This window comes from Micromesistius poutassou (assembly GCF_964030765.1).
Source record: "Micromesistius poutassou genome assembly, chromosome: 7".
In the NCBI taxonomy this organism is placed as follows: domain Eukaryota; kingdom Metazoa; phylum Chordata; class Actinopteri; order Gadiformes; family Gadidae; genus Micromesistius; species Micromesistius poutassou.
Genome location: NC_140277.1, coordinates 11,956,253 through 11,981,100, shown reverse-complemented (window position 1 = coordinate 11,981,100; position 24,848 = coordinate 11,956,253). Strand labels below are relative to the sequence as shown.

The following is a 24,848-nucleotide window of genomic DNA, read 5'->3' as shown; positions in this document are numbered from 1 at the left end:
AAGTCTGGGTCCCTTAATCTCTTCTGGACATGCTGAAACCACAGAATGCTGGCATAGGGCCCTCTTCCGCATTGGCCGAATACTATATCTCACCCAGCAATGTTTGAAGTTAGGAAGAAGGGAGTTATACAATCTGCCAGGTAATGCTATGGAAACCGCTCACACACAAACATACCACCACAATCCTGATAGTATGGTCCGTCTCTTAAAGAGCAGATCTGCTTGAGTCCACAGACTATGAGAGACAAAAAGACCACCTCATGGCATCTAAAGTTGTTGGGTGTGTGCGTTCCTCCACCCTAAGGCATAATGGCAATAGCTGTCTGTGTTTTTTTCTTTAAATAGATGCCATTGTTCACTAGGTCAGAGGATGGGGAAGGCAGGATCACCCCAGTAAAAACATAACTTATCACAAAACCTTTGCCTGATTACACTGAAGCAGGGAACTGAGGCTGTTGCAATTGCCTCATGGTATGGGATTCATTAAATTGCACTTGATATGCTGTTACACAAGCTTTCTGTGTGGCATGATGTCAAGTCTGGCATGCAATGTTTCATACTTTGGATGGGCTCATTAGGAGCTGTTCAATAAAGATGACCACATGCATTGCGGTTTCCTTTCTGAAGCGTGCAGCGCCGGGAGTGTTTCTTGTTCGGTGAAACGACCCGGGACATGGGCTTAAACAGGCCGTGACACAGCAACAAGCAGTGGGGTTGGTGCTCCGTAACAGCCCGCTGGCCGCAGCCACACCACACCTTCAGTCTTATGTTTGAAGATCGTCGTTTTGATAGTTTGGATGTTCATGGGGGGTAGATTGGTTAGAGTATATAATATGAATACAAGAACAGTTTCAGAAACACAATGTGCCATTTGATGCATGATGAAACCTCAAAAGCACGCTTTAAAGAATATGGAGATGTGTTTTAACTTTCAAAATGATTTTATTGGGACAAAACTACAAAATAAAATGTACAGCACAAAGAGTCTCACACTCAGTTTGTAGTGAACCGTCCCCCGAATAGAACTTGTGTTGTCATTTATGTCCATTTCGTCACATTCAAAAAGCTTTACTTCTGATAAAGTAGTCAAAAGTAGATAGTGCGCATCGCCATGTACCTACTATGTACAAACCAAACATGTCTTAACCCCCCCCCCGCCGATCCTGTAGCAAAAAAACTCAAGACTACATTTCATGTCAAAACAAAACTAAAAGATAAGTGTTGAGGAATGGGGAGAAAAGTTTACTGTTGTCACTCCAGAGTTTCTTTGAGTGGTAACAACCTTCAAATAAATGACAAAAAAGATGCCCAAAGTAATCTACATTCAATACAACTCGTGTAAAAATAAGGATTTCATATATAGGAAAATACTTTATTTGGTTAATCTTAAGGCAGGTCAAGATGGTGAACCCCAGGCACTGGAAAAAAAAAACAATAATACTTGGGCACAAGGGATTGCTACATTCTTCAGCACATGGCTAGAATCACAGTGTCACCCCCGTACAAAAACGAGAAATTATTATTTTTTTAAATACATTTTGGTTGATTTATTGAATTGGGTTCTTGGTTATTGAAGTCTGGTCTAAACGCAAGAAGAAAAAAAAAAAGGTAAAGATGTAGGGTTTGGACGGTCTGTACAAACACACTGTATACATTCTACAGAAGAGAAAAATATCTTTAGAAAAAAATGGATCCTCCAACAGCACTGTCATGCAACCTCCAGAGTAAACAGCAATCACAAAAAACTTTAACGTAAACAAGGAAACATAATGAAATAAATATCACATACGTTCTCTTAAATTAAGATCTTTTTTTTTTTTACTCATTTACAATAAAAAATAACTAGGTGAAGTTACAAAAAAAAAGAGGAAAAACAACCAAAATATATATATATTACTGTGAAAGAAACATACACTCCACTTTATGCAGATTAATAATGGCGATCATAATTTAAACATAAAAGAATATAGATCTATTGCTTCATCATACTTGATAAATACAGTATGGTCACAAATTACCAATGTAGCCTATACTTTTTCACAAGATAATAAATAAGTTAAATAGTCCATAGCAAGTCAGCACCGCTATGTAATCACTCGAACAGCTAAAAAAAAAAAATATAGATTCAACCATCAGCAGTGATTTCCCCCAAACCGACCAAACTCGAGTGCTTTTTAAACCAAGCAACAAATTAGACTAACCAAACAAACCACTGGGTGGCGCTATGAGACAATGCAGTTCTGGAATGGAAATTGAAGCTTTCAGGTAAAAAAAAAAGTCTAAGAATCTTTTTTACTTTGAGTCAAGGCATATTCTTGGCAGGATGGAAGAAATCTGAAACCGCTTACAGTCTCAACTTGTCAAGTCATTTTACACATCTATCCAAGGAAAAGTGTGTCTTGCCTGATAGAGCAAGGGGGCTGTTTCTAAATCACAGCCCTTAGGCAAGGCACTGGTGGAATGCCTTCTGTTGCTATCTACTTTATACAGCTATCATGTTACATAGAAAACAAAACTAATGCCAGAATATGGATAGCTCTCATCCGTTGCCGATAACACGAACAAAAGATAGAATGATTTAGTCATCGGAAATCGACAGCCTGCTGAAGATTGGCAACCGCCTCCCAGCGTCCAAACTCGGTGACTCGGAGCCACTGAGACTCCCAGAGGAGCTGAGGGACCCGCTCGCATAGCTCTCCCGGTCAGAGAGGGAGTCGGGCGGGCTGGAGGGAGGTTCGAACACCGGCGACTCGTTCAGGCGGCGCATGGACTGCAAGTGGCTCATGTTGAAGGTGGGTGAAGGCGGGCACATGTTGCTCTGGATGTTCCCATAGAAGGCGCCGTTGGAGTGGTTGGCAAAGGCGTTTGGGTTGTGCACGGTCAAGGGTGCCAGTAGGGCTTTTAGGTCCTGCCCCTGGAAGTTGAAGGCACTGTTGACGCAGGACATGGAGTTCGGCGACAACACGTCCTCGTAGAAGCTCGGAGAGCACGAGGACGTAGATGAAGGCGGTGGTGGGGTGCGCGACATGGGGCCGTCGAGCATTTGAGAGTCGAGGCCATGGTGGGAGGAGAATCCAGAGAAGCTGAGGCTGTGGTGGAGCTTTGGTCTGTCCCTCTGGTTATAGCTGGACTGGTGTGGCATGGTGTCCCGCTGGCCGTAGCCGCACATCTCCCGAGCAGACTTGTTGTTGGGCTCCCCTTGCACGTTTGCGTTGGCCGGGGCCGGTCTACGCTCGTCGGCGTTGTGGATAAAATGGCACCGGGGACCGTACGGACAGAAGCCGATTGTGTGGAAGGTGCGGCAGGGCTCGGTTTTGTACTTCGGATGGCGAGACAAGCTCCGTAGCTCGTGGTAGCCGTGGGCGAACTGGCACTTTTCGCCGTATTTGCAGGCGCCGTTCTCCTCGAAGGGCCTGCACAGCTCGGTCTTGTAGCGGGTCGAGTTGATCTGTGAGCCCGTCTTCTGCTGCTGCAAATTGTGCAGCTGCTGACTGCGTTCCAGGCTGCGATCCACGCTCTCCTCGCTGAAAGCGCGGTCGCGGAACTTGTTTTCCTTGTTCATGAGGGCCGTGGCACAGTTGCTGCCTGCCATATTCTCCTTTAGGCTGTTGTACGCGCTCACGGGGAACTTGTTGCCGTTGTTCATCAAGTCCATGTTGCTCATCGAGTTTCTGCGGAAAAATCCCGGCGAGAAGGAGTGACTGGAGTTCGAGGTGGTGACCGGAGCGCCGACCGCCTTCTTGTCCAGGAGGCTGTTGATGTGGATGGCGTTCATGTTCATGCCCTTTTCCTGTTGCTGGAAAGAAAGGAGAAAACGTGAAAGTTAGTTACAATATTTGCCACCTTCCCCTGAAAGTGAACTAGTGTGTAGCTAAGCTTCACGTGACATTGCAAAAATCCACAGGTTGGCTGAATTTAATGATCAGCACAAGGGCTGCGATGCAGAAAATAAACATGCATTCAAACTTATATCTGTTAACCAGCACCGCGATTTTAAGTGGTGGAATGAATGGTTTGTAATGCATACCTTGTAAAGCATCTCAATGTCGTAGAACGTGGACAAGATAGAAGACATCTCCAAAAGTTTACTGTCGTGTTCTCTCGTTCATGGAGGATCGACCAGGATCCTTAAACGCGACTGGCGCAGAATGTGCCACGACTGGTGTAGTTGAAGTCTTAAATATTGATGTGCAAGTCCAGTACTGGCAGCGAGTGAAAAAAAAAGTACAGACGGGGAGAAGTAGTTTCAGGTTGTTATGATCGAGTCGCTTGTCCCCTTTGAGAAGCGCTGAACCAGAGTGCTTCACTGACCGCTCTCCGCCTGCACATGTATATAAACACAGAGTGGGAGGGGCCTTGTGGAGTTGTAGTTAAACTTTATGTAGGCTTTTCTGAACACGCCACCTCCCCGAAGTCTTCCATTCACTGGTGGCGGGCCGCCTATTTTTACACCACGCCTTTGTGGAAACCCTATGCCAGCTCTCCCTTTTTCAGTTGTTTTTCCCCCCCTCATATCTCCAAACGGATTTGTGTGGAAGTTGGGTCTGATTTCGAGTAAGCGGTTAAATGAGTCACTCAAAGAAAGAATGTTGTTAAATTGAATGGACTCTCATTTCACAAGAAAAACATTTATTGTGGACGAAGAGTTTGCGCTCACTCTCGCCCGTTCGCCACCACACACACACAAACCCCCCGCCAGTGGATTCTGTGAGACCACAAGTATGAAGGGTAAAGTGTACAGACAGAGTGCAGGAGAATATTTAGAAGTCCGTGGTTGCGTAATCAACTCTCAGACTCAGTAACCACTTAGGCCAAATATGCAGGGACCAATACGTTTCTCGACTCATTACCTATTTTTATTTGATTTTAAGGTCAAACATTCAAATAATGAGGGGGAATAGATAAGTTATATAGTCTTCATGTATCAACATGAAACGTGAAAACATTTATACAATTTTGGATCCTTTCAAACCACTTCTAAAGTCTTAACTTGGAACCACCTAAACTCCAGGCAGCACAATGAAGGAATGCGCGTTTCCACTGGAATATATCTGAGCGGAGCAAGACTGCCCCCCTCAGAGCGCACTCTGCATTTATTTAGATAGTCAAGGGCGCCCCCTGCTGAGCGGAGGGCTTTGTAGAAGCATTTAAATAAAAAATATATCTTAACCCAGAGAGTGGTATTAAGTCAAAACAAGTTGTCTCGTTTTATGAAAACAGCGACCTTTTACTTTTTCTATGGAAAAGCATAATTGTTTATCTAAAAATCAGCAATCAGTTAAGGATGTAGCGGACAAACAAGCACTTCAGCAAACTACATGCATTCTGGTGATGTCATGTATTTCCAACAATCAGTTTGGTAACCCCCAAAGTGAGCAAAGCATCTTCCACACAGAACCTTCAGTGACAGCGTGGTCATACACAGTTAACAGTTAACGCTCTTATGGCGAGAGAAAGGAGTCAGAGAGGGAAATGGAAAACAGGAAAAATAGCAACGAGTGAAAAACAAATGACATAACAGCTTGGAATCCTACTACGAGCAACCCTAAAATTAGTGTTGGAACAGCCCTCAGCCTATTTCAGCTTTCAGCCCACTCGTGATGAATGACTTTTCATGCTATAGGACCAGACACGTGGAGCGAGAGAGATCCTTAAAACACGTTAAACTCCCAAAGGAAACGGTATCTCTCTTCCCCCATCACACACACCGGCCACTTGCTCCATCATTAGGAGAATTGGCAATGGAAGCTCCAGGCATTCAAAACCTTGACGTTCCTTTTTTTCCTTCCCCACTCAACACTGCTCTGAGAGGATGAGAGAGGGAAAAAAAAGTACAGTTGTGTCGATCTACACAGGCGGGAAATGTGGCCTTGTGCATACACAAACACACACAGGACACTGGTCCATTGTCCGGTCCTCCTAATTATGTAAGCAGGAAGACTAGAGGGGATCATAAAGAGAAGCCTGCCCTCTCCGGGAAGCACTGCGCGCAAATTAAACATAACCAGACAATAACGTCTCACATAAATATACAGTGAAATTCAGCCACACGCTCACAACAGTTGGAAACGTATACAATTATACCTTCACCTGAAACGACCCCCCCCTTTGTTCCTCATAACAGCCTCTCTCTAAGCATACTTAGAGTAGTGCTTCAGGCAGTTGGCTGAAGGCTAAAGCCCTGCAAGCAGTACGTGTTTATACAGAAGGACAGTGGCCCAGGTGCTGTGCGGAAGCAAAGCACAAGGCAACAGTGTACGAGCAATGCTGAATACAGAGAGAAGAATGGTCTCTGGACACACACACGCACCCACGCACACGCACACACACAGTTTTTGTTGCGTCTAAGCCAGACAACTTCAGAAAGTCTTTATTATGTAAAAAGAGACAAGTACACAACATAACATGCAGATAACAGTACATTTCCGTTATGAAAGATCAATTACAAAATAATTCCAAATGAGAGCCGAGTTTCATGATTCACCAACATTCTTACTGGCTTTTTTTTTATTTCCATCTTGATTCTGTAAAGTGTAAGGGGTCAGTTCATGTTCCTGATAGGCTAGAAACATAACCTCCTGTTTTTAGGCTAGAACCCGTTGGGCCTCCTTCACAAGGCATCGTCTCTTCTCCTACATCAGCCTCTCCAGTACATCCAGGGCCAGCGTGGCCCTCTCCTGCCTCAGCACCAGCCGTGCGTGCTCCACCGCGCAAGAGAACTGGGGCAGTGGGCCCGGCAGGGCTTCCAGAGCCTGCTTGGACTCCAGGGTGAGGGCCTGCACCTGTAGCCGCAGAGTGTGGATCCGGTCCCGGCGCGGCCCTGGGGACTCTGGGCCTAGGGTGGCGGTCAGGGTGATCAGGTGTCTGTGAAGCAGCCTCGCCCACTGCACAGGCTCCGCCCACAGGTTGAGCTCACCCTTCTCGAAGAGGAACTCGTCCTCCTCATCCTGAATGTGGACGGGCAGGAGTCAGTCGATAAGAGTGTCCCTCACTGGGACTGAATGTACAATTAAATGTCCAATCTTTAGCAATGAGAACCCCAGCCTTGTGCATTGTAGTTTTAGAAGTATGAAAAGACATCCCTCCGTGTAATCATGTTCTTCAAACTCCCACCGTGTCCATTCTATTTTACTTCACAAGGAGGCAAGTTCTTCTACGTTTTTTTATATTGTCTTTTATACAGACAAAAAAAACCAGAAAAACTTAAAACTAAACAAAAACAAAACCAGATCTTACCAGACTTGAAGGTATTTCATCGCCGGTTTCCGGTGTGCTCTCATCTCCCAGCAGCCACTCTGCCAGGGTCAGCAGGCCGGCCCGCTCCTGTCCCCACACCACCAGGAGCCCACACAGCGCCCCCACGCCCTGGTCCAGTGCCACCGAGGGGGACACGCTCACACCGGCCACATCTGCACAGTTTATGAAAACGTTGAAATACATGTCTATTTTATTATATTTTGTCAATTTCTTTGAGGGCACTTGAGCACTAGCTCAGGTCACCAGGGAGATGAAGCAGCACACAGGAATGTCTATGTGCCTTTGATGGGCGGCGTGGTAAACCAACCACAAGGGCTTGTCTGACAGTTACTGCTTAGTAAGGGGCGGGGTGAGGTGGGGGGGTTTGACTGTACTCATTAAAAATCTGGCAAACCCTCCCCCCCTGCTGATTCCAGGGCTTTTGTCTCTGGGCCCTGGACCGGAGCAGGGAAGGAACATGCACAACACACCATACTCCCACACTTCAACACTTTGCTTTGGCACAGAGGATCACAAACTAAACATCGGGGACATTGGGGGTATCCAGTCATGGTGCCTGGGGTAAACCTGCAGCCAATATGTTATCTAGGGCCTGGATCAATGGACGATTTACAGGGGTTATTGATGCACAGCTGTGCGATGAGGCGGACTGTGTGTGTGTGTGTGTGTGTGTGTGTGTGTGTGTGTGTGTGTGTGTGTGTGTGTGTGTGTGTGTGTGTGTGTGTGTGTGTGTGTGTGTGTGTACGCGCGCGTGCGTCTCTGTCTGTCTGTCTCTCTCTGTCTGTCTGTCTGTCTGTCTGTCTCTCTGTGTCTGTCTGTCTCTGTGTGTGTGTGTGTCTGTTTCCTCTGGGTTTGGAAGCTCTTCTGGGAAACAAGACTATAAATCAGTAATCTAACCACCATCAGGGGATGAGTGTGCATGATATGTGTGAGTCAGAGAGCGCGAGCGAGAGAGAGCTATTCAAACTGATTGAGAGTGAGAGATAGTCAAGAGAGTGAGACAGAGTGAGATCTAAACTGTTCCCTTTACCAATACACATTGAAAGCTAAACACACAGGCTTAACAGAACCGACGTGTCCTGATGGTTGACTTCGCTGCATGTAACAAAAGGAACATGCCAAGAGGCAAAGGGAACAGCACAGACGCCAAATTTGACCTGGCTGTTCAGAACATTGGTAAATAACAGGCTTCTTGTAATTGGTCTCAATGGCACGACAGAACGTTTGAATTGGTCCACAAAAGCGATGACCAGAGACGATCCACTGAAACAGAAAGGCAACCATTACATTCCAGCCAATAAAAACACAGCTGGAGCCTGATAGACACAGGCAGTATGCAGTAGGGCGTTGGCATTCCTGCTATCACCTATCAAATCCAACGTCTCTTAATAAGAAAAAAGAATGTGCAGCGTCTAATCCAAAACCTTGAATTTACATCAGGGCCTGCAGGCCTCCATGTGACAGACGGTATGCCGCTCTCCTTTAGCAGAGCCCCTGGTTCAGGTAGATATCTGCTGGGCTTGTAAAAAGAGGAGGGAAAGTGGAGGTGCCAGGACAAACACCTTTAACGCAGGCGGTGCCGGGGGTTGTGTGTGTCTGTCTAACATCATCACTGCGGCTAATGGCTCCAGTTGTCCATGCAGCAACTACCTGTCACACTGTCAGTCAGATGGTAACACCAGAGACATCAAAAGACATTTGGAGCCACCAGCCAAGACACACCATGGGAAGAGTGAGAGAAAGTGTGTGTAGCGTGGATTTCGGGAGCTTGTGTACACACACAGAAATAAATTCACTCACACACACACACACACACACACACACACACACACACACACACACACACACACACACACACACACACACACACACACACACACACACACACACACACACACACACACACTTTTTTCACTTCATAGAGGAGGTGTATGTCTTGATTCTTGGAGGGTGGGGACGGGGTCTTGGATGTGGAGGCTGGGACGGCCAGTTAAGAAGACATTCAGAGATGCTGATTGCACTGTATTACAGGGCTCTGACAGGTGGTCAGGTTTGAGTGACAAATTCCTTTCTTTAGCAAAAAGCTGCCCTCCACCCCCTGCTCTGTTTAGGTTTCTCAGAAGGCCTTGATGTAAGCAGGACCAGGGCAGCAGCCTCATAACCGCACCACCACAACCTCCTCCTCCTTCTCCTATCAACCCTCACAATAGGAAATCTTAGCTGTGTTCAATTCATCCTCAAGTTCTTTTCTTTAAGCTGTGGTTTTTACACATCGCTTAATGCAATCTCCCCCCACGGCTTTCAGCAGGACACCACTCTATTTTCTCAAGGGGATAGTCTTACACGCCCATATCGGCGCGTGGGTTTAGTGTGTGTATTCGGTGTGAGTGCGTGTGGAGAAAATAGTGTGTGCGTGTGCGTGTGGGGGCATGTGGGTCGCTGTAAGTCAGTATTGTTTTACACCGAATAACTGTGCATGTATTTGACAAACTTATCTCCCGGTAGTACAAAAGGGTTTCAGTTGAATGGCTGGAGGTTGGGGCAGGGCAGCAGGTGTGAATACACTGGGTGTAGCACTGCGCCCACTGGCACTCTCTGGTTACACCGCAACTGGGCACGGCCAATACACACACACACACACACACACACACACCGTGGTGTGTGTGTGTGTGTGTGTTTCTCTGCCTCTGTGTGTCTATGTGTGTGTCTGTCTATGTGTGTGTGTCTGTGAGCGAGTGAAAGCTTAACCTTGGCAGTGTTGCTTGTCGACATGGTACAACGGCGGGGTAGTTTGTTCACAGCACATTGGGGCTCACGATAACTTTTCTATTAGCGAATGAGGACGGCACAGAGATCACAAAGAAATCAATTTAGTAAAAAAAAAAAACACAATTTGAGATGTGCGACACGTTTCAATCGGTTACACCGTACGCTGCAATAGCACAGCAAAGCACCGACATGAGCCACTTTGAGTTTCCTACTGTATACAGTCATCTTAATGAGCCCCGGGCCCCTCCGCTGCACCAACATGGATGGCTATGGTGTAAGATGGAAAAAACGAAACCACAGACATTTTCCCACTAAAACCACTCAGCCTGACACTGATCTAAGACATTATTTTAAGCAGGAGACATCAAGGGTGACATTACGTCAGTGGTAAAGTGTGGGGGAGGGCGCGTTACAGCACTGGGGGTATCGCGTGTCTTATTGAGCAGGGATAAAGGGAGAGGGATGGAGACAAGATAGGGTGTGGGGGGGAGGGCTGTTCAGTCGGAAAGGGGCCAGGAGAACGGAGACGAAATCCCAGAGAAGTCATCGCTGGCGTCTGCCTTGGCTGCGTGAGGGTGTAGAGTCATAGGAGGTGATTCGACCGCCATGGGGGACTTAGGCTACACTAATATTTTCCTGTCACTGAAAATGTGTTATTTATTTTGTTAACCAGTGAATATCTAAGTTGGTGCACCAGAAAATGGTTTCCACAGCTAAACATTTCACCCGGCAAGTTAAGCGACATGTCGATGCCAGGTGCCGGAAGAATATATGATGCTGTGTAGAGGAATGCACAGGAAGGAGTCTTTGTATGTCTGGATTTCTTGGAACAGGTAATCCGATGACTTCACATTTGCTATGGGGCCAAGGCAGTGCAATGCACTGGTTATGATAAACATACTTTAAATGACCAGAGATGGGGATAGGCCAGTCCCCCTGGCTGTGTGGTATCCGGGGTTTGGGATTGCATTATTTGCTGCATTAGTTTCCCATACGCCGCAGAGGCCTATTTCTATTGTAGATGTAACCGGTTTTCAAAATTGGCGCAATCAATCTTTTCGCCATTATAAATGAATGAAACAAACACCCATGATACCGAATGAGCAATCCGTTTGTTGAGAAATCCAGGTTAATTATGTGTGTTCCTTGACCCCTGTTTAGTTAATTATGGGAATTGACGCAGAGTTAACTCTAAGCTCATTCACGTGCACACAATCTCAGGACAATCGGCAGCTATAAACCAAAAACGCTGTACCGTTGTGCTACGCACTGTTTCAACTTCTCCGAAAATCTCTGCATACACAGATTCCCAACCTTCTCGCTGATCATTCGTTTGTGCAGACACCTATGCTGCATTCTATGCATGAGGCCCCAGGTGTGTCTATGAGGATTGCCGGTTGGGATAACCTGGATCCTACCGGCAACAGGCCCTGGTGACAGGGCCTTACGAGGGGTGAGGTGTGAAAGGAAAAATAAGAAGGGCCTGTGTGTGTGGTAGTGTTTATGTGCAGGGAAGGTGCGAAATCAAAACAAACCTGACAACAGTGACTTCCTCTCACGGTGGCCGGGAACATCCAGGCCAGAAACACTATCACAGTTCAACAACAACAACAACCACCACCACAACCACAACGACGACACAATAGATACTATTTCCATGAAGACTGCAGCCAGACGTAAACCCATATCCTGAATTTCAGCAGCAACAGTTGACATTACCATGAATATAATAGTTTCAAACAAGCTGATCGTTCAGCCACTGGCCTCAGAAAGGGCTTGTTTAATTTTTCAATGGTTCTCATGCAAGTCAATGGGCCCTTCCCTATGGGATGGGAGGGGCCCCCGCAGCACGTCTGTCCCCATTGATTTGTAAATCTGTGAATGCATGCTTGATATTCTTTGCCTGTAGGCTCTGGGCTGCATGTCTCCTGTTGGGAAATAAACAAAACATGTCCGTGTTTAGCACTACAAAGGCTTTCTTCCACGCCAGGAAATTGGTCTGCATGTTGATGCTGCGGGTCCGTCCATACACTGGGCTGAGACGGTGGACTGGGGTTATGGTTAGGTTATGAACTACTGGGCCTGGAGGTCATTATGAAAGGCCTGAAGCAGGGTGGAGGAAGGATAGGCTTGAATAAATACTGGCGGTGACCACTACTGTGCTTTGTCAACAACAGTGTGCCGACGGCCTGTTGGTCTGCCTCAGTTAAACCACACACACACACACGCGTGCACACGCACACACACACAAAATCCACCTCCACAGTGCACACACACAAACACCAAAGTCCCTGGCAGCGTTGGCTTTTCATCCCTCCTCTCAAGTTAGTACAAACCTGGGAAATGCACAGTAGAGTTTGATTTCAGATGCAATTAGTGAGGGAAAGTGAAGTGGTGGCCATGTTGGCTGTGTGAGTGTCGGGCTGGGGGGCTAAATTAGATTTGCTCTTCTGGGCCGTGGGGACAATAGGTCCACTGTGGTTCACAGCCCTGGCAGGAGAAGCTTGAGCCCTGCTTACCGTGATAATGCACGGGCACACTTGAATGTGCACTTGCCCACATGCACACACATGCACTTAAAACCCCAAACCGTACCGAGGATATTTTGTTGGTGGAATTGTAGTGTGGACTTTCTAAACCGAGTGTGCACAGACACTCCATGTTCTCAACTAGTGTCTGTTGCCCATATACTCCTAGTATGGCCACAAAGCTTGTGCAACGCTTGTTGGAGAAAGAGAAACTGCATGTCTGTATGTTAATTGCTACTTTTTGAGAGAACGGTAACAAAATAGGATAGAACTTGGACTGAATTTACCCACAATAACCCGTTTTGGTCTGATCCTCCTCCCCCATCCCTGCCGCCAGCTCCCTGCTCTCACATCCCTGGCTGCCCCTCCATATCAAAGACGGGGAGCTGTCGCCTCCGTCCCGGCCAACTCACACCTCACCTACTTGACTTCAGTGGCAGGTTGTAAAACGCAGCCCTCCCCCCTCCCCAAACACAGCCACCTCTCTCCTATTGACGCATTACTGCCGCTAGACGAGCTGTCTCGCCTGGGGCCTGGGTCCCACCAGGCAACCAAGGCCCATTTGGATTATTTTATTAAATAAGGAAGCTTTACTTGATCACGACTACATTTGGGTGGACACACACACACACACACACACACACACACACACACACACACACACACACACACACACACACACACACACACACACACACACACACGAACAAACGGGGATCTCCCAGGCAGTTTCCCGCAAAGATCACGCACGCACAGGCGCGCACACGCTGTGTAATTATGCCTATTGTGTTTTGTGTGTGTTTAGAGCGAGAAGGTCTGAACCCTTTGTCATGGTGTCTAGGCTCTGACTGATAGCCAGCCTTCTCAGTCCCTGTCAGTGTAGAATAACACCAGATAAGATAGGATTAGATAAGGATAAGGGCATGAGCATAGAATAACAGAATTCCAGAGAGTGGGAGTTGGGCAAGACGCCTTGGCAGATTCTAGTGATGCGGGAAAGACAAAATAGGGACAAGCCTGGGCAGGGTCTCAGGACACATGCATGACAGAGTTTACAGGAAGTCACACTCGGGGTTGTTGTGACGACGGCGGGACTGCGGGGCTGACAGATGCCGCTCCTCCGGTGGAATGGGTTTGTCTGAGTGACAAAACGGTGTGGGAGAACTTTACGACGTGATGGATGTGGGGGGAGATCTGATAGCTGCCAATGTGTTGTTCAGTGTTTGTGTTCTCAAGCCAATCTTTGTCTTCCAAAAAACAAACATCACACATTTCTGCACAATGACAAATAACCGCAGAGACGCACACGGAAAAACACAAGCCAGGGACATAGAAGACCCAAAGCCGAGCGGGAATTAATGCTCTTTGTTCTAGGAACATTCCAGAAGAAGCAACCATTGCGAGAAACGACGTCATCAGTGCTCCAAAAAACGTCAACATGTGTTTGTCAGCAGTAAAGTCAACATGTTACTCTCGCGCCATGTGTTCTCTCTAGGTGAGCAAACGACGTACCATGCTTGTATAGATACAATAGATGCGACTGCAATGCTTGCAAGCTTGATGTTTGCAAGCAAGGCCAGCGTTTCAGAGTCAGAATCAGAAATACTTTATTGATCCCGCGGGTGAAATAGGTCCATTGATTAATAGGTTGGAATTAATGATGCAGTTAGCAATCCCTTGCGATGCCTGATCAAAAGTATCTCCTTCACGGGAGACAGACCAGAGAAAGAACGCCAGAGAATAGTCAGTTCTGTTTCAAATATACATTTTGGCTTGTGCAAACCTACTCATTGTGACCCCTCCTTCCTGGATAGTAGTTGGTATGATAAAAACACAACTGGTACAAAAGGCTAATGCTGGCTGTTGGTTTGTACCTGAATGGAGTAGGTGTGGTGCAACATGGGAAATGAAGTCCGAAGCAGAGTCGCGCACTTCCTGATCCTCATCCTGTAGCAGTGTCAGCAGGCTCCGCCACAAAGACAGCGTGGTAGAGAGGCCTGACACACACAGACACACACATAAAAAACAACAACATTGTATTACAAAAGCATCTTGAATTTAGAAGTTTCAGCAAATAATTTGTGGCGGACAATGAAAAAAGGTCAAAGTTAAAGGACAATAAACTGAATTGATAAAAATCCAAACAATAAAGATAAACCCTATGCCAGGGTGCCTCCACTTTCTGATAGACAAAGGGGTGTGTGGTCGGGACTCACCCAGAGGCAGGGAGGGGCAGGCCAGCAGGGGCGCGGTGGAGTCCACCAGCACCTCGGTGACCGCCAGTTTCACCTCTGCTGGATGGTCGTCGCCACAGCAGCCACACACCAGCCTCCCCCACTGGGTCGGGAGATCACTAGCGCACAAGGTCTGTGTGACGCAATACGCAAACACACAAAACGGCGTGAAAAACAAAAGAGACCTTGCTAAAAGACAACGTCCAAGAAGGGAGAATGTGCAAGAGAGGATAATGTGCCAGAAAGGATAATGTGCATAGGAGGGCCTTGGCAGTCCCTTATTTTATCATTTTGGCTTTAAAATACCATCATTACACACAGACTATGGAGGCAGAAGGGAACATGAGAAGGCAGGGTTGTTCAGTAGCAGTGAAGCTGCGTTGTCACTGCTTAAAAACCAACCCGGGCTAAAAATACTGCGCAGCATTTGGCCGCCTGCGGGAGGTGATTTCCCTGACATCGGCCACGCCCGGAACATTTCCACTCCAAGGTCCCTTTGCTTTTCATCTGCCGGCCCAGCCTCTTTATCAGCCTTCACCGTAGTGCCATGGAGCCATGCATTCAGGCAGGGGGCTTACCTGGGCGTCAGAGGTCACCAGTTGAACCAGCAGTCGTGAGGCCAGCGTCAGGGCATCGCAGAGCAGCTCCACACTACAGACACATCCACGCCAGACCAGGAGAACAGCAGCAGTATTATAAGCACACCTTATAATATTGTAACTTTTCTGGTTAAATTATGCCAGGACATAGTCTTTAAATAAGGACGGGCCTTTGATTTCTACACACAACTACACACACACAAGGAAAAACATTCCCCCACCCACCTCAATACCACCAGCACACACATCCCCTCCACTGTATTGAGTTACACGTCCACAATGGACGTGTGCTGGTACTCTACCACTACTTTAAGCAACACAATGGTTCCAAGTGCCATTCAATCACAGGGGGGACAAGAACACGCAGCAACCCAATAGGACCCCTCCTCACTTTAATCATAACCCTCCAGCCCCTCCAAAGGGAAAGCGGATCCGCAGTGGGGGGGGGGGGGGGGGGGGGGGATAGCTGTGTGCTCGGAGACGGAGGGAGGGCCTTTACAGTGTGCCGATATGCTTTGTAATCCAAAACATTTGAACTCCTCCTATTCACTTGTCCAGGGTGAGAACAGCACAGCGGTGGGTTTTCAAACGGCTTTTTAATGTGGGTTCTGGAGCGCTTACATTACACACACAGTGGTTTGGGAGAGAGAAATTGGGGCGTTTGTTTTTGTGTGCCTGCCTCTATGCGCTCATATTGTCTTTAGCCCAAGAGACGTGCGTGTTTCGTCATGTTTAGTTGTGAAATTAATCCGCACACACACCCACACACATCCTAGTGGCGCGCACCTGTGTCCAGGTGTAGGGTTAAGGTTCAGTGTGGAAACCTATATGTTGCTCCACGGACTGTGGCTCTGAATACGAGCATGTCAGCAGGCCTGCCACTGCCTCCTGAGGGCCCATTCACAGACAAAGGGAGGGGGGAGGAGGGAACATTATGATCATGGGGGGGGGGGGGCATGCGCCTTCCCAAGACATCCATTTCTAAGTTCATCCATCACAGCTAAAAGGCCCGGGCATCCAGGTGCTGGGGGGGGGGGGGGGGGCTGCTTTACCTGTCACTTGATCAGGTGTAAAGGTAACAGTAAAAGCTGTTACTCTAAGTATTTTCCGGTCAAAGGACCTGGTACTAGCTATCAAGTTTGCCGTTGCATTGCTTTTAAGAAACCGTGCAGAAAAAGCGGCCGGCCAGAACACATGTTAAAAGGGTCATGAATGAAATTTGTGAATTCTTCTTGAAGAAAATGGGCAGGTGGGGCCGATCATTGTGGACGAAGGGGAGGGACGTGTTGGGCTCCGTACTTACCTATGAGCTGAACTTTGGACCAGGGACAGTAGGCGAGCCAGAACGTCGATGTGAGACAGCTGCCGGTCGCCTTCCCTCCAGAGGATCTCCTCACCATGGGAGCTGAGTCTGCACAAAACCCGCAGGCTCTGGGGATAAGAGGACGAGGGGCGGAGAATGAGAGGAGCGGGCCACAAGAAAGAGGAAAGATGGTAGTTAATGTGTGAGAGACAGAGAGGCAGTTAGAGTACTTAGAGTAGTGAAGAATGTATCGTACACACAGAAGGCAAGAGAGACACAAACATAGAATCGCTTGTAGCCATATTAATCATATGCTGACAGTAGATGTTGGCAAAATAGTGAGTTAACTTTGACCCAAGTTTTCCAAATCTAAGGAGCATTACCCAGGTTATAATGAGAAAAGTATGACATGATCTGTCGTGCCCAAGATTTGCATATTTCTAGATTAATTAGCAGAGGGTCAAGGGTTTGCTGGGCGCTTGTTATGTTTTGACCCAGTAATTGGGACAAAGGGCAAAGTAATTTCCCTCCAGTTGCTTGACATTTACCACACAGGGGTGCCACTCCATGGTGCGTGTTGTGTAGTATTTCATTGGAAAAGTGCTGTGCATAATTACGTAAGTAAGGCATATTGTGATGAAAGCATGGAATAATTCAGACAAATTGGAGGCAGCAATATTTAATTGCCAGCCAGCAATTAAAGATATATATTTCACTGATATTATTGTGATGTCGGTATTGATAATTATAAAACGGGTGGCTTAAATCTGGAAGCGATCTGATTGGTTCCCAACTGTTGTATAATGAGCGTATACACACAGCTATGACACCCATTCAGTTTACGGAGTTCCGTATCACTCCGCGCCTAACTTTGTTTATTTATATATAAAAGCAATAGCATTGTTCACTGAAGCCTAAAAATATGTTGATTGATGGAGAGGGTGGAAATGTTGTAAAGCAATAGGCACACGGTGAGTGAACTGCTTGGCGAACCAAGCTACCGTCTCTAGCCTTCTCTCTGAAGGACGCTACAGTGTGTTGCATAGCAACCACCGCACACTTTGTAGGCAGCCAGGAGGGATTACATTTTTGTATTCGTTAAAAAAATGCTTTTCCGACTTTCTCGTTTTTTCAAAATTGAGAGTGTCTGACTTTAATTTTGCCATACTTACGTAACCGTTTTTTAAAAGCCACAGTTAAGGGGCGTTGTCCGTCCCTCCGCTGCGTGTCAGGACGGACGACGCCCCTTAACTGTGGTATAATGAGAACATTCCACAGCCTGTCGTGATCTATTGCTTAAATATATGTATTTTGCAAAAAAAAAGGGTTATCTATATTGTAAAATAAAAATTCCTAATGGCTTCAGTGTGGCAGTGAACAGTCGTGAGGGTTTTTCAATATTGTCTCACTCAATATTGTCTCACCCCAAGACCCGAGAGTAACCGGAGAGTAAAGGTCAGCAATGAGGAATTCAGCAGGAGAGACGCAACTTAATCTGGTCACATCAGTGCAGCCATCGCACAGAAATGATGGGGCAACTGAACAAGATTTACAACCCCCATCCAAAATAGATCATCAAATATATATATACCTACATACACACATATGTAGATCTCCATATGGCGCGTGCGCACACACACACACACACACACACACACACACACACACACACACACACACACACACACACACACACACACACACACACACACACACACACACACACACACACACACACACACGTTTGGTAGGGCTAACTGGGGGGCTGCTTCTGCCGATCTCTCAACACAGCTTTGGTGTCCTCTGGTCTTTACTGCCTGGCTGGCCGGGAGCCCTGGAGTATTTTTACCAGAGCGCCACGCCGGGCAGATCCTCCCTATGCACACCCTTAACCACGAGGCACACAGCTGCCAGCCCCCTCACACACTCACGCACGCACACACACACACACGCACGCACGCTGACCTCCATTGTACATCTCCTGGCGTGAGCTGTAAGCTTACTTCCTGCATTTCTCAATTTGTGTCTGTCTCCTAATGTTTTCTCTACTTTTGCCACCCCACTAGGTTTGGCAACACTTCTGTCCATCCATCCATCCAACCATGTATATCGGGTATGGACAACAGTGGTGGTGGTGGTGGTGGTGGTGGTGGTGGTGGTGGTAGCATGCAGACCCATGCAACAAAATGTCTGTTATTCGGTCCATTATGTTCACGGTCAAAAGGATTCTCAATTTCAGCAATAATCAACAAGCAGGGGCACTAAGCTGCTGCAACTGTGTGCCTGCTGTCAAAGATAATTCAATGTGAACAAACAATATGGCTGGATGTCCGCACGCAATACATTCATGCATGTGAGGAGTAAAGGAAATTGAGGCTGCTACCAGAATCGATGGCACTAGCATCTGCCTTCCTTTCTCTCTCTCTCTCGCCAGTCTGGCTCCTACTCTCTCCCTCTCTGTCCCTGGATTTCTATTTGTTAAACACGTGGGTCTGTCTGGGACTGGCCAGGGCCTGCCTCTCTCTCTCTCGCTCTCTCTCTCTCTCTCTCTCTCTCTCTCTCTGTGATTCAGCCCTGCTATAGTAAAGTGGGATCTGTGAATCCAGCTGGCCTGCCCCTCTCCACTCCTGACTGCTGCTACACAGACAGAAACACACACACACACACACCCACACAAATAAATAGGGCTCAGTCACGTGCAGCAACACACAAAAAACCCCGGCCGGAGACACACAAAAAAAACCTTAAACTTCCAAGACCCTAACATCTCAAGAGTCCAACACCTTGCATAGAGCTGGGAGACACTGACATTGATAAACATAATTGAACACTCTGTAAATGCTTGTAATAGTTACATCTGTAAATATCGACACATAAAGTCCTGTCAAAATCATTTCACCTCAAGGCATGTTTGTATCTTTTTTAAACGGACCCACACCACCGCTCCACTTAGCTGCCAGTCCTCCCCTCACCCCGACCCCACCAAACAAATGGCAAGCGGCTTTTCGTTGGCTGGCATGGCCTCGGAGCGCGGCGTGTGCGGCTTAGCGGGTCCGCGCTTAAGCACAAACGGCTGGGCTGTAAAGCGGCACAACAGCGCTCCGCTTGTGAAGATAGCCGTGTGTAGCATTAACACCAGACGTCTTCGAAGCGCACAGACACGCATCGGTTTCAAAATAACACACAAAACACACACAAACACACACACACACACACATGCACGCAGTGCAAGTGACTGGGTTTGAGTTCTGGGAATGGGTTGATGACGAGGAGGGATGGGAGTGACAGGGCAGGGCAGGGCCCAGGCGGGGATTGAGTGAGACTTTCTGAACACAGAACTCTGAAACAGGAGGATGTAAAGACCTGCATTGACCAGAACAAAAGCTGGAAAAGAGCAGAGCCTTACAAAACGTAGTATGTGTGTGTGCGTGTGGTGTGTGTGTGTGTGTGTGTGTGTGTGTGCGGTGTGTGAGAAAGAAAGAATCACTGTGTGAGATCTTGGGAGAGAGAATGAGTGGGCGAGAGATGTTGTATAATCAAGGAGAGAAAAGACAGAGGGAGAAAGAGACAAAGGTTAAGGGAAAGAGCGCGATGGAGGGTGGATGGGGGACAGCCCTTGAGTGAAGATGCTTGGCATGGGTTCCTGCCACCAATTAGCCTCTCACGCAAGCCTCTGGAATATGGATTCGGACGTGTAATCAATTTGCAAGAAATTGTCATCAGGAACGAGTGTAAAATGAGAGGAGATGTGTTCATTCTGCCCTGGCCCCTTCATCTTGCCAAAAGCTCACTAAGCCCCAGTTGTTATGATCGTTTCATCTGGGAGAACGTACGAGTCAAATACACACACACATGGGAGAAAGGGAAGACGACACGTGGATAACACTATTACGCAGGCTAATTGCAACACATCCAACCAGTGCACATTCATCTGTGTGTGTGTGTGTGTGCGTGTGCGTGCGTGTGCATGTGTGTGTGCGTGTGCGTGTGCATGCGTGTGTGGTCCCACCTTGGCCAGACACTGCGGGTGGGTCTCATTCAGAGCCAAGCTGCTCAGGGAGAACAGAGTAGACTTGTCCAACCAGCTGCGTTTTTCCTGTGCCAACTCCTGCTCCTGCTCCTCTTGCTCCTCCTCCTCCTCATCCTCCTCATCCTCCTCATCAAGCTTCTTCAGGAGCCCGTCCAGCACCAGCTCCCTCACCTCGTACAAGGGGCCCTGCAACACTCTCTCCAGCAGCCGGGCCCCTGCCCACAGATGTCTCCAGGGCCTCTCGAGGCTGGCGCTGAGGGCCACGTGGGTGAGGCTCAGCAGGTACTTCACCGCCCCGGGTCCCAGAGAGGTGAGAAGGGAGGCGTCGGCGTCTGTTGCGGGTCCACAGGGGCCCAGCAGTTCAGAGGCCGTCAACACGGCCAGGGTCTCCCTGCGGAGCTCAAGGACCTCAGAGTCTGGAACAAAAAGAATATGAGAGGAGACATTTATCACCTTACTGGGACAACTGGTTTATTTTCTGGGATAACTTTAGGGAGAAGGCAAGGGAGCGATTAGTGCCTGGTTCAAGGGCATATCCTCAGCAGAGGATGATGTATGGTTCAGTTCCCAGGGCCCAGTGCATAATACCCCCCTTGGTCTTTCTTCATGGCGGGTACTTTAACAAATGAAGTCCAGACAGTATTATCTGTTTACAACAAAGCTGGCAGTGGAGAGTACATTCCATCTTCATCTGAAACCGCAACTCTGAAGCCACAGAAATGGTCCCACTTTCCTTTGTGATGGTGCATGAATCATGGTAGAAAAAGGCTTCTATTTACTAGTCACTTAGCAGATGGTTTTATACAAAGTGAGTTGAGGGTAAGGCTGGTGCCTACAGGTAGACTTCGGCAATGGGCTTTGAACCGACAACTTTTTGACTGAAAGTCAACCATCCTAACCATTTCACTATCCTCCCCCAGCAGGATCCTGCAACTTTAGGATATCGGTATGGGGTCTTTTGAGAGCTACGAGAGACACAGCGCTAATCTTCCCCATAAAACAACAAACCGGGATAAAACAGGAAAAAACAAGGATCAAATTGGTGCCAAAGAGTACAAACAACACCAATAAACAGATTGCTGGTCCAGGGGGAGCAGAAAGCCGATGCACGGGGGGGAGAAGCCCTTTTCTCGTCTGACCTTTTTATTGGCCAGGCCTGCCTGCACCGACTCAGCCCCCTGGGAATTTACACCCTTAAGTGAATGAAGGACCAGCAAATAAACACGCAGACATGCACGCACACATGTGTGCACGTGCCCGCACGCGCACACACACAGATTTCCTCTGAAATCTAAGTGTAATCCGGTAGTAGCGGTTATTGGGTAACCCGATGCCCTTCTAAAGCTGCTCCCCTCGCAGCCCTCCTGGAGGCTGCACAGAGCCCGCTTTGACAGCTAACTCAATTAGTTTATCACACACACACACACACACACACACACACACACACACACACACACACACACACACACACACACACACACACACACACACACACACACACACACACACACACACACACACAAATGAAATCCGGCCAAAGTCAATTAGTTTATCAAACACACACATGTTCATACACACACGGATGCATGCACACAAACACATTTGTGCAGGCACATACAAACACATACGGCACACACACACATAAGGAACTCAATCTAGCCGAACTCAACATGGGCCCCGTCAAAAGAGCGGCAAAAAAATGATGCATTCCTCCGGAGACAGGTCCAGGTTACCGTGGAGATGGGCCAGGTTACTATGGAACCTGATCCTCAAAGGGGGGTCCGCTGGGCGACCACAGCAAGAGTGGACATAATGGGGAGGGGTTGGTAATGACTGTGTGTGTGTGTGTGTGTGTGTGTGTGTGTTTCAACTCGTAAAAACACTGTGCCATACATTTCTGCATTGTGCCATGGTCCTACACATGCAAAATCAGAACAGATGGTTCAGGTATTTGTGCGTCTATGTCAAACCCGCATGCACACGCGTCCAAGAGGACCCTTCCCCCGAGAAAACGAAAGGAATACGCAAGTGCGTCACGACATAACAGGAATTATTGTCTTCACTCTTAAATGAAACCATGCTTAACTACAACGATAGCATCGTCTTCCCATTGTCAGTATCCCTCCTTGGCCAGTGAACAGTGAACGCAAACTCAGCCAGCCCTGGTAAAATACACTTTTCCCGTGGCCGGTGGTAAGACAAGCAAAAAACGTCCTGTGAGGACACCAGCATCCTCAGACAAAGTGTCTGAACAAAATCAAACCTGTGTTGTATACTGGCCCCTGTAGAAAAATATTTGTTGAAATCTTCTGAAACCGTTTTCCTCCACAGATAGGTGTATACGCTAACAAAACAGGATACAATTCGAGATCAGATCCTAACACTTACTGGTTTCTGGCCCAGGAGCTTAGCAGTCTCCAGATTCAACTTCAGTTCTCCAAATGCTATCCACAGTACTAATAAAACATGATTTACCCTTAACGTTACGACGCAATGCTAGTTCAGGTGAGTACTGTCGTAGCACAAACAAGCTAGCAATTACATCATTGCAAAAAACACAAAAGGAATTGCTTCTGATTGTAGGAAATAATACCATCGCCAAATTAGTTTTGGAAACTAAATTAAATTCACGGTATATCTTGAAGTCACAATCTATTAGTATATCTATCTCGTTTTTTATAATCTATCCCAATTTCCTCAGCGCTATCATCATTCTTGATTGCACCAATGGTTTAAGCAGGAGAACTGGAGGTGTTTCCAATAGTCCATCCAGCCCTTACGTCAACAGGAAAATAAATGGGATTTTTCCATTCAGAATGCAGACTCAACCAGAGCCAAATTCACAATCTTTAGAGCCTGAATACTTATGACAAAGACGCATCTGTACGGGAGTATTTTAGTCATCACGTTTGAATAATGTCGTGGTTTGAAAAGACCAAGAAAAACAGTGAAACTAAATGTTTGCCCAGAGCCTTTCCAACAACGACTCTAACCTCTCATGCAGGTCTGGTGTTGACCAGATCGGATGCCAGGTCTAGCGCTGGAGCTTGTGCTACGTTGGCATCACAAGACAGGGCATCGCCAGCACACCAACCAAGTGTGCAGTTAAATCATAAAATAAATGTGGCGGTGGTAGACACGTGCTCCACCATGTCAACAGAGGCCAGAGGAGAGACGTGTGCGCGCGACCCCAGTGCACACGCACACACAGCTGGGTTTCACATCAGACTCGGTCTGAATTACCCAAACTGTGAAAAACAAACCCCAGACACACTCTGTGTGTGTGTGTGTGTGTGTGTGTGTGTGTGTGTGTGTGTGTGTGTGTGTGTGTGTGTGTGTGTGTGTGTGTGTGTGTGTGTGTTATGCGTTGAGTGTCCTCCTTCCCATAATCACGTAGCTTCACAATTTGCTCGGGTCCCTCCCTCTAATTACCTTTCAGGCCATGTGTCCATGTATGTTTATGTGTCTGACTAGGAGTCTGTGTGTGTGTTCATGTGTGTGTGTGTCCCTCTGTCTGTTCTTCATGTGTCTTCACAGCCCTCCTTTGGTGATATAAATACCAGTAGGCAACAAAACCTCTTTCCCTGGCAGCCATAATGGCTGGAGCGTTCCAAAAATTTGCTAGCCACATTAAACTGGTTTACTGGCTCCAAATGACCTGGTGGAGGACAAAATGACCGGTTACCTGACCAGTGACTCAGGAGGACAACCTTGCTTGCAGCGGTCAGTGAGTGACCAGGCCAGAGCGCCCACCAATGGTCAGTGTGAACGTGGACTTAAATACCTCCAAACACACATGATGTGGGGCACAAAGTGTGGTGTACAGGTCCACATGAAGGGGCTTATCCGTGATCAGAGGAAGCGTCAATGCTAGGGTTGGGTGATTTGAGCCCCTTGCTAGGAAGGATGCTGTCACGGGACATGGCTAGCTTGTTTGTTGAAAAGCTGCCTCGGCCGTTCAACAATAGAAATCGACTGCTTTGTCCCTGATCACTCGAGGGAGCATAGTGAGGAAGGCAAGGTCATTTGAGGTTCACGAGACACATCTACAACCTGATACTACTTCAACAAATCAGTTTAACTCAGTAACTTGGACTGAGATTGGTTCGGCTTTGAGAAGTCAGCAAT

At 47.5% G+C, this 24,848-nt stretch overlaps 2 protein-coding genes across 2 annotated transcripts in view; both read right to left on the bottom strand.

Moving 5' to 3' along the window:
- Positions 1-1,358: 1,358 nt before the first annotated feature.
- zfp36l2 (zinc finger protein 36, C3H type-like 2) lies at positions 1,359-4,313 on the bottom strand. The gene is made up of 2 exons (XM_084470067.1): positions 4,028-4,313; positions 1,359-3,796 (listed from the first exon to the last, which is right to left on the bottom strand). The coding sequence occupies exons 1-2, from the start codon at positions 4,073-4,075 to the stop codon at positions 2,579-2,581; spliced, it is 1,266 nt and encodes a 421-aa protein (XP_084326193.1). The 5' UTR covers positions 4,076-4,313; the 3' UTR covers positions 1,359-2,578.
- Positions 4,314-6,354: 2,041 nt separating this feature from the next.
- The window catches only part of thada (THADA armadillo repeat containing), a 69,114-nt gene continuing 50,620 nt past the window's right edge, over positions 6,355-24,848 (bottom strand). The window contains exons 32-38 of the mRNA XM_084471031.1: positions 20,700-21,136; positions 16,691-16,818; positions 15,367-15,439; positions 14,771-14,921; positions 14,429-14,551; positions 7,237-7,409; positions 6,355-6,947 (exon numbers count right to left, since the gene is read on the bottom strand). Coding sequence (XP_084327157.1) covers positions 6,633-6,947; positions 7,237-7,409; positions 14,429-14,551; positions 14,771-14,921; positions 15,367-15,439; positions 16,691-16,818; positions 20,700-21,136 — 1,400 coding nt within the window. The 3' untranslated portion in view covers positions 6,355-6,632. The remainder of the gene's footprint in view (positions 6,948-7,236; positions 7,410-14,428; positions 14,552-14,770; positions 14,922-15,366; positions 15,440-16,690; positions 16,819-20,699; positions 21,137-24,848) is intronic.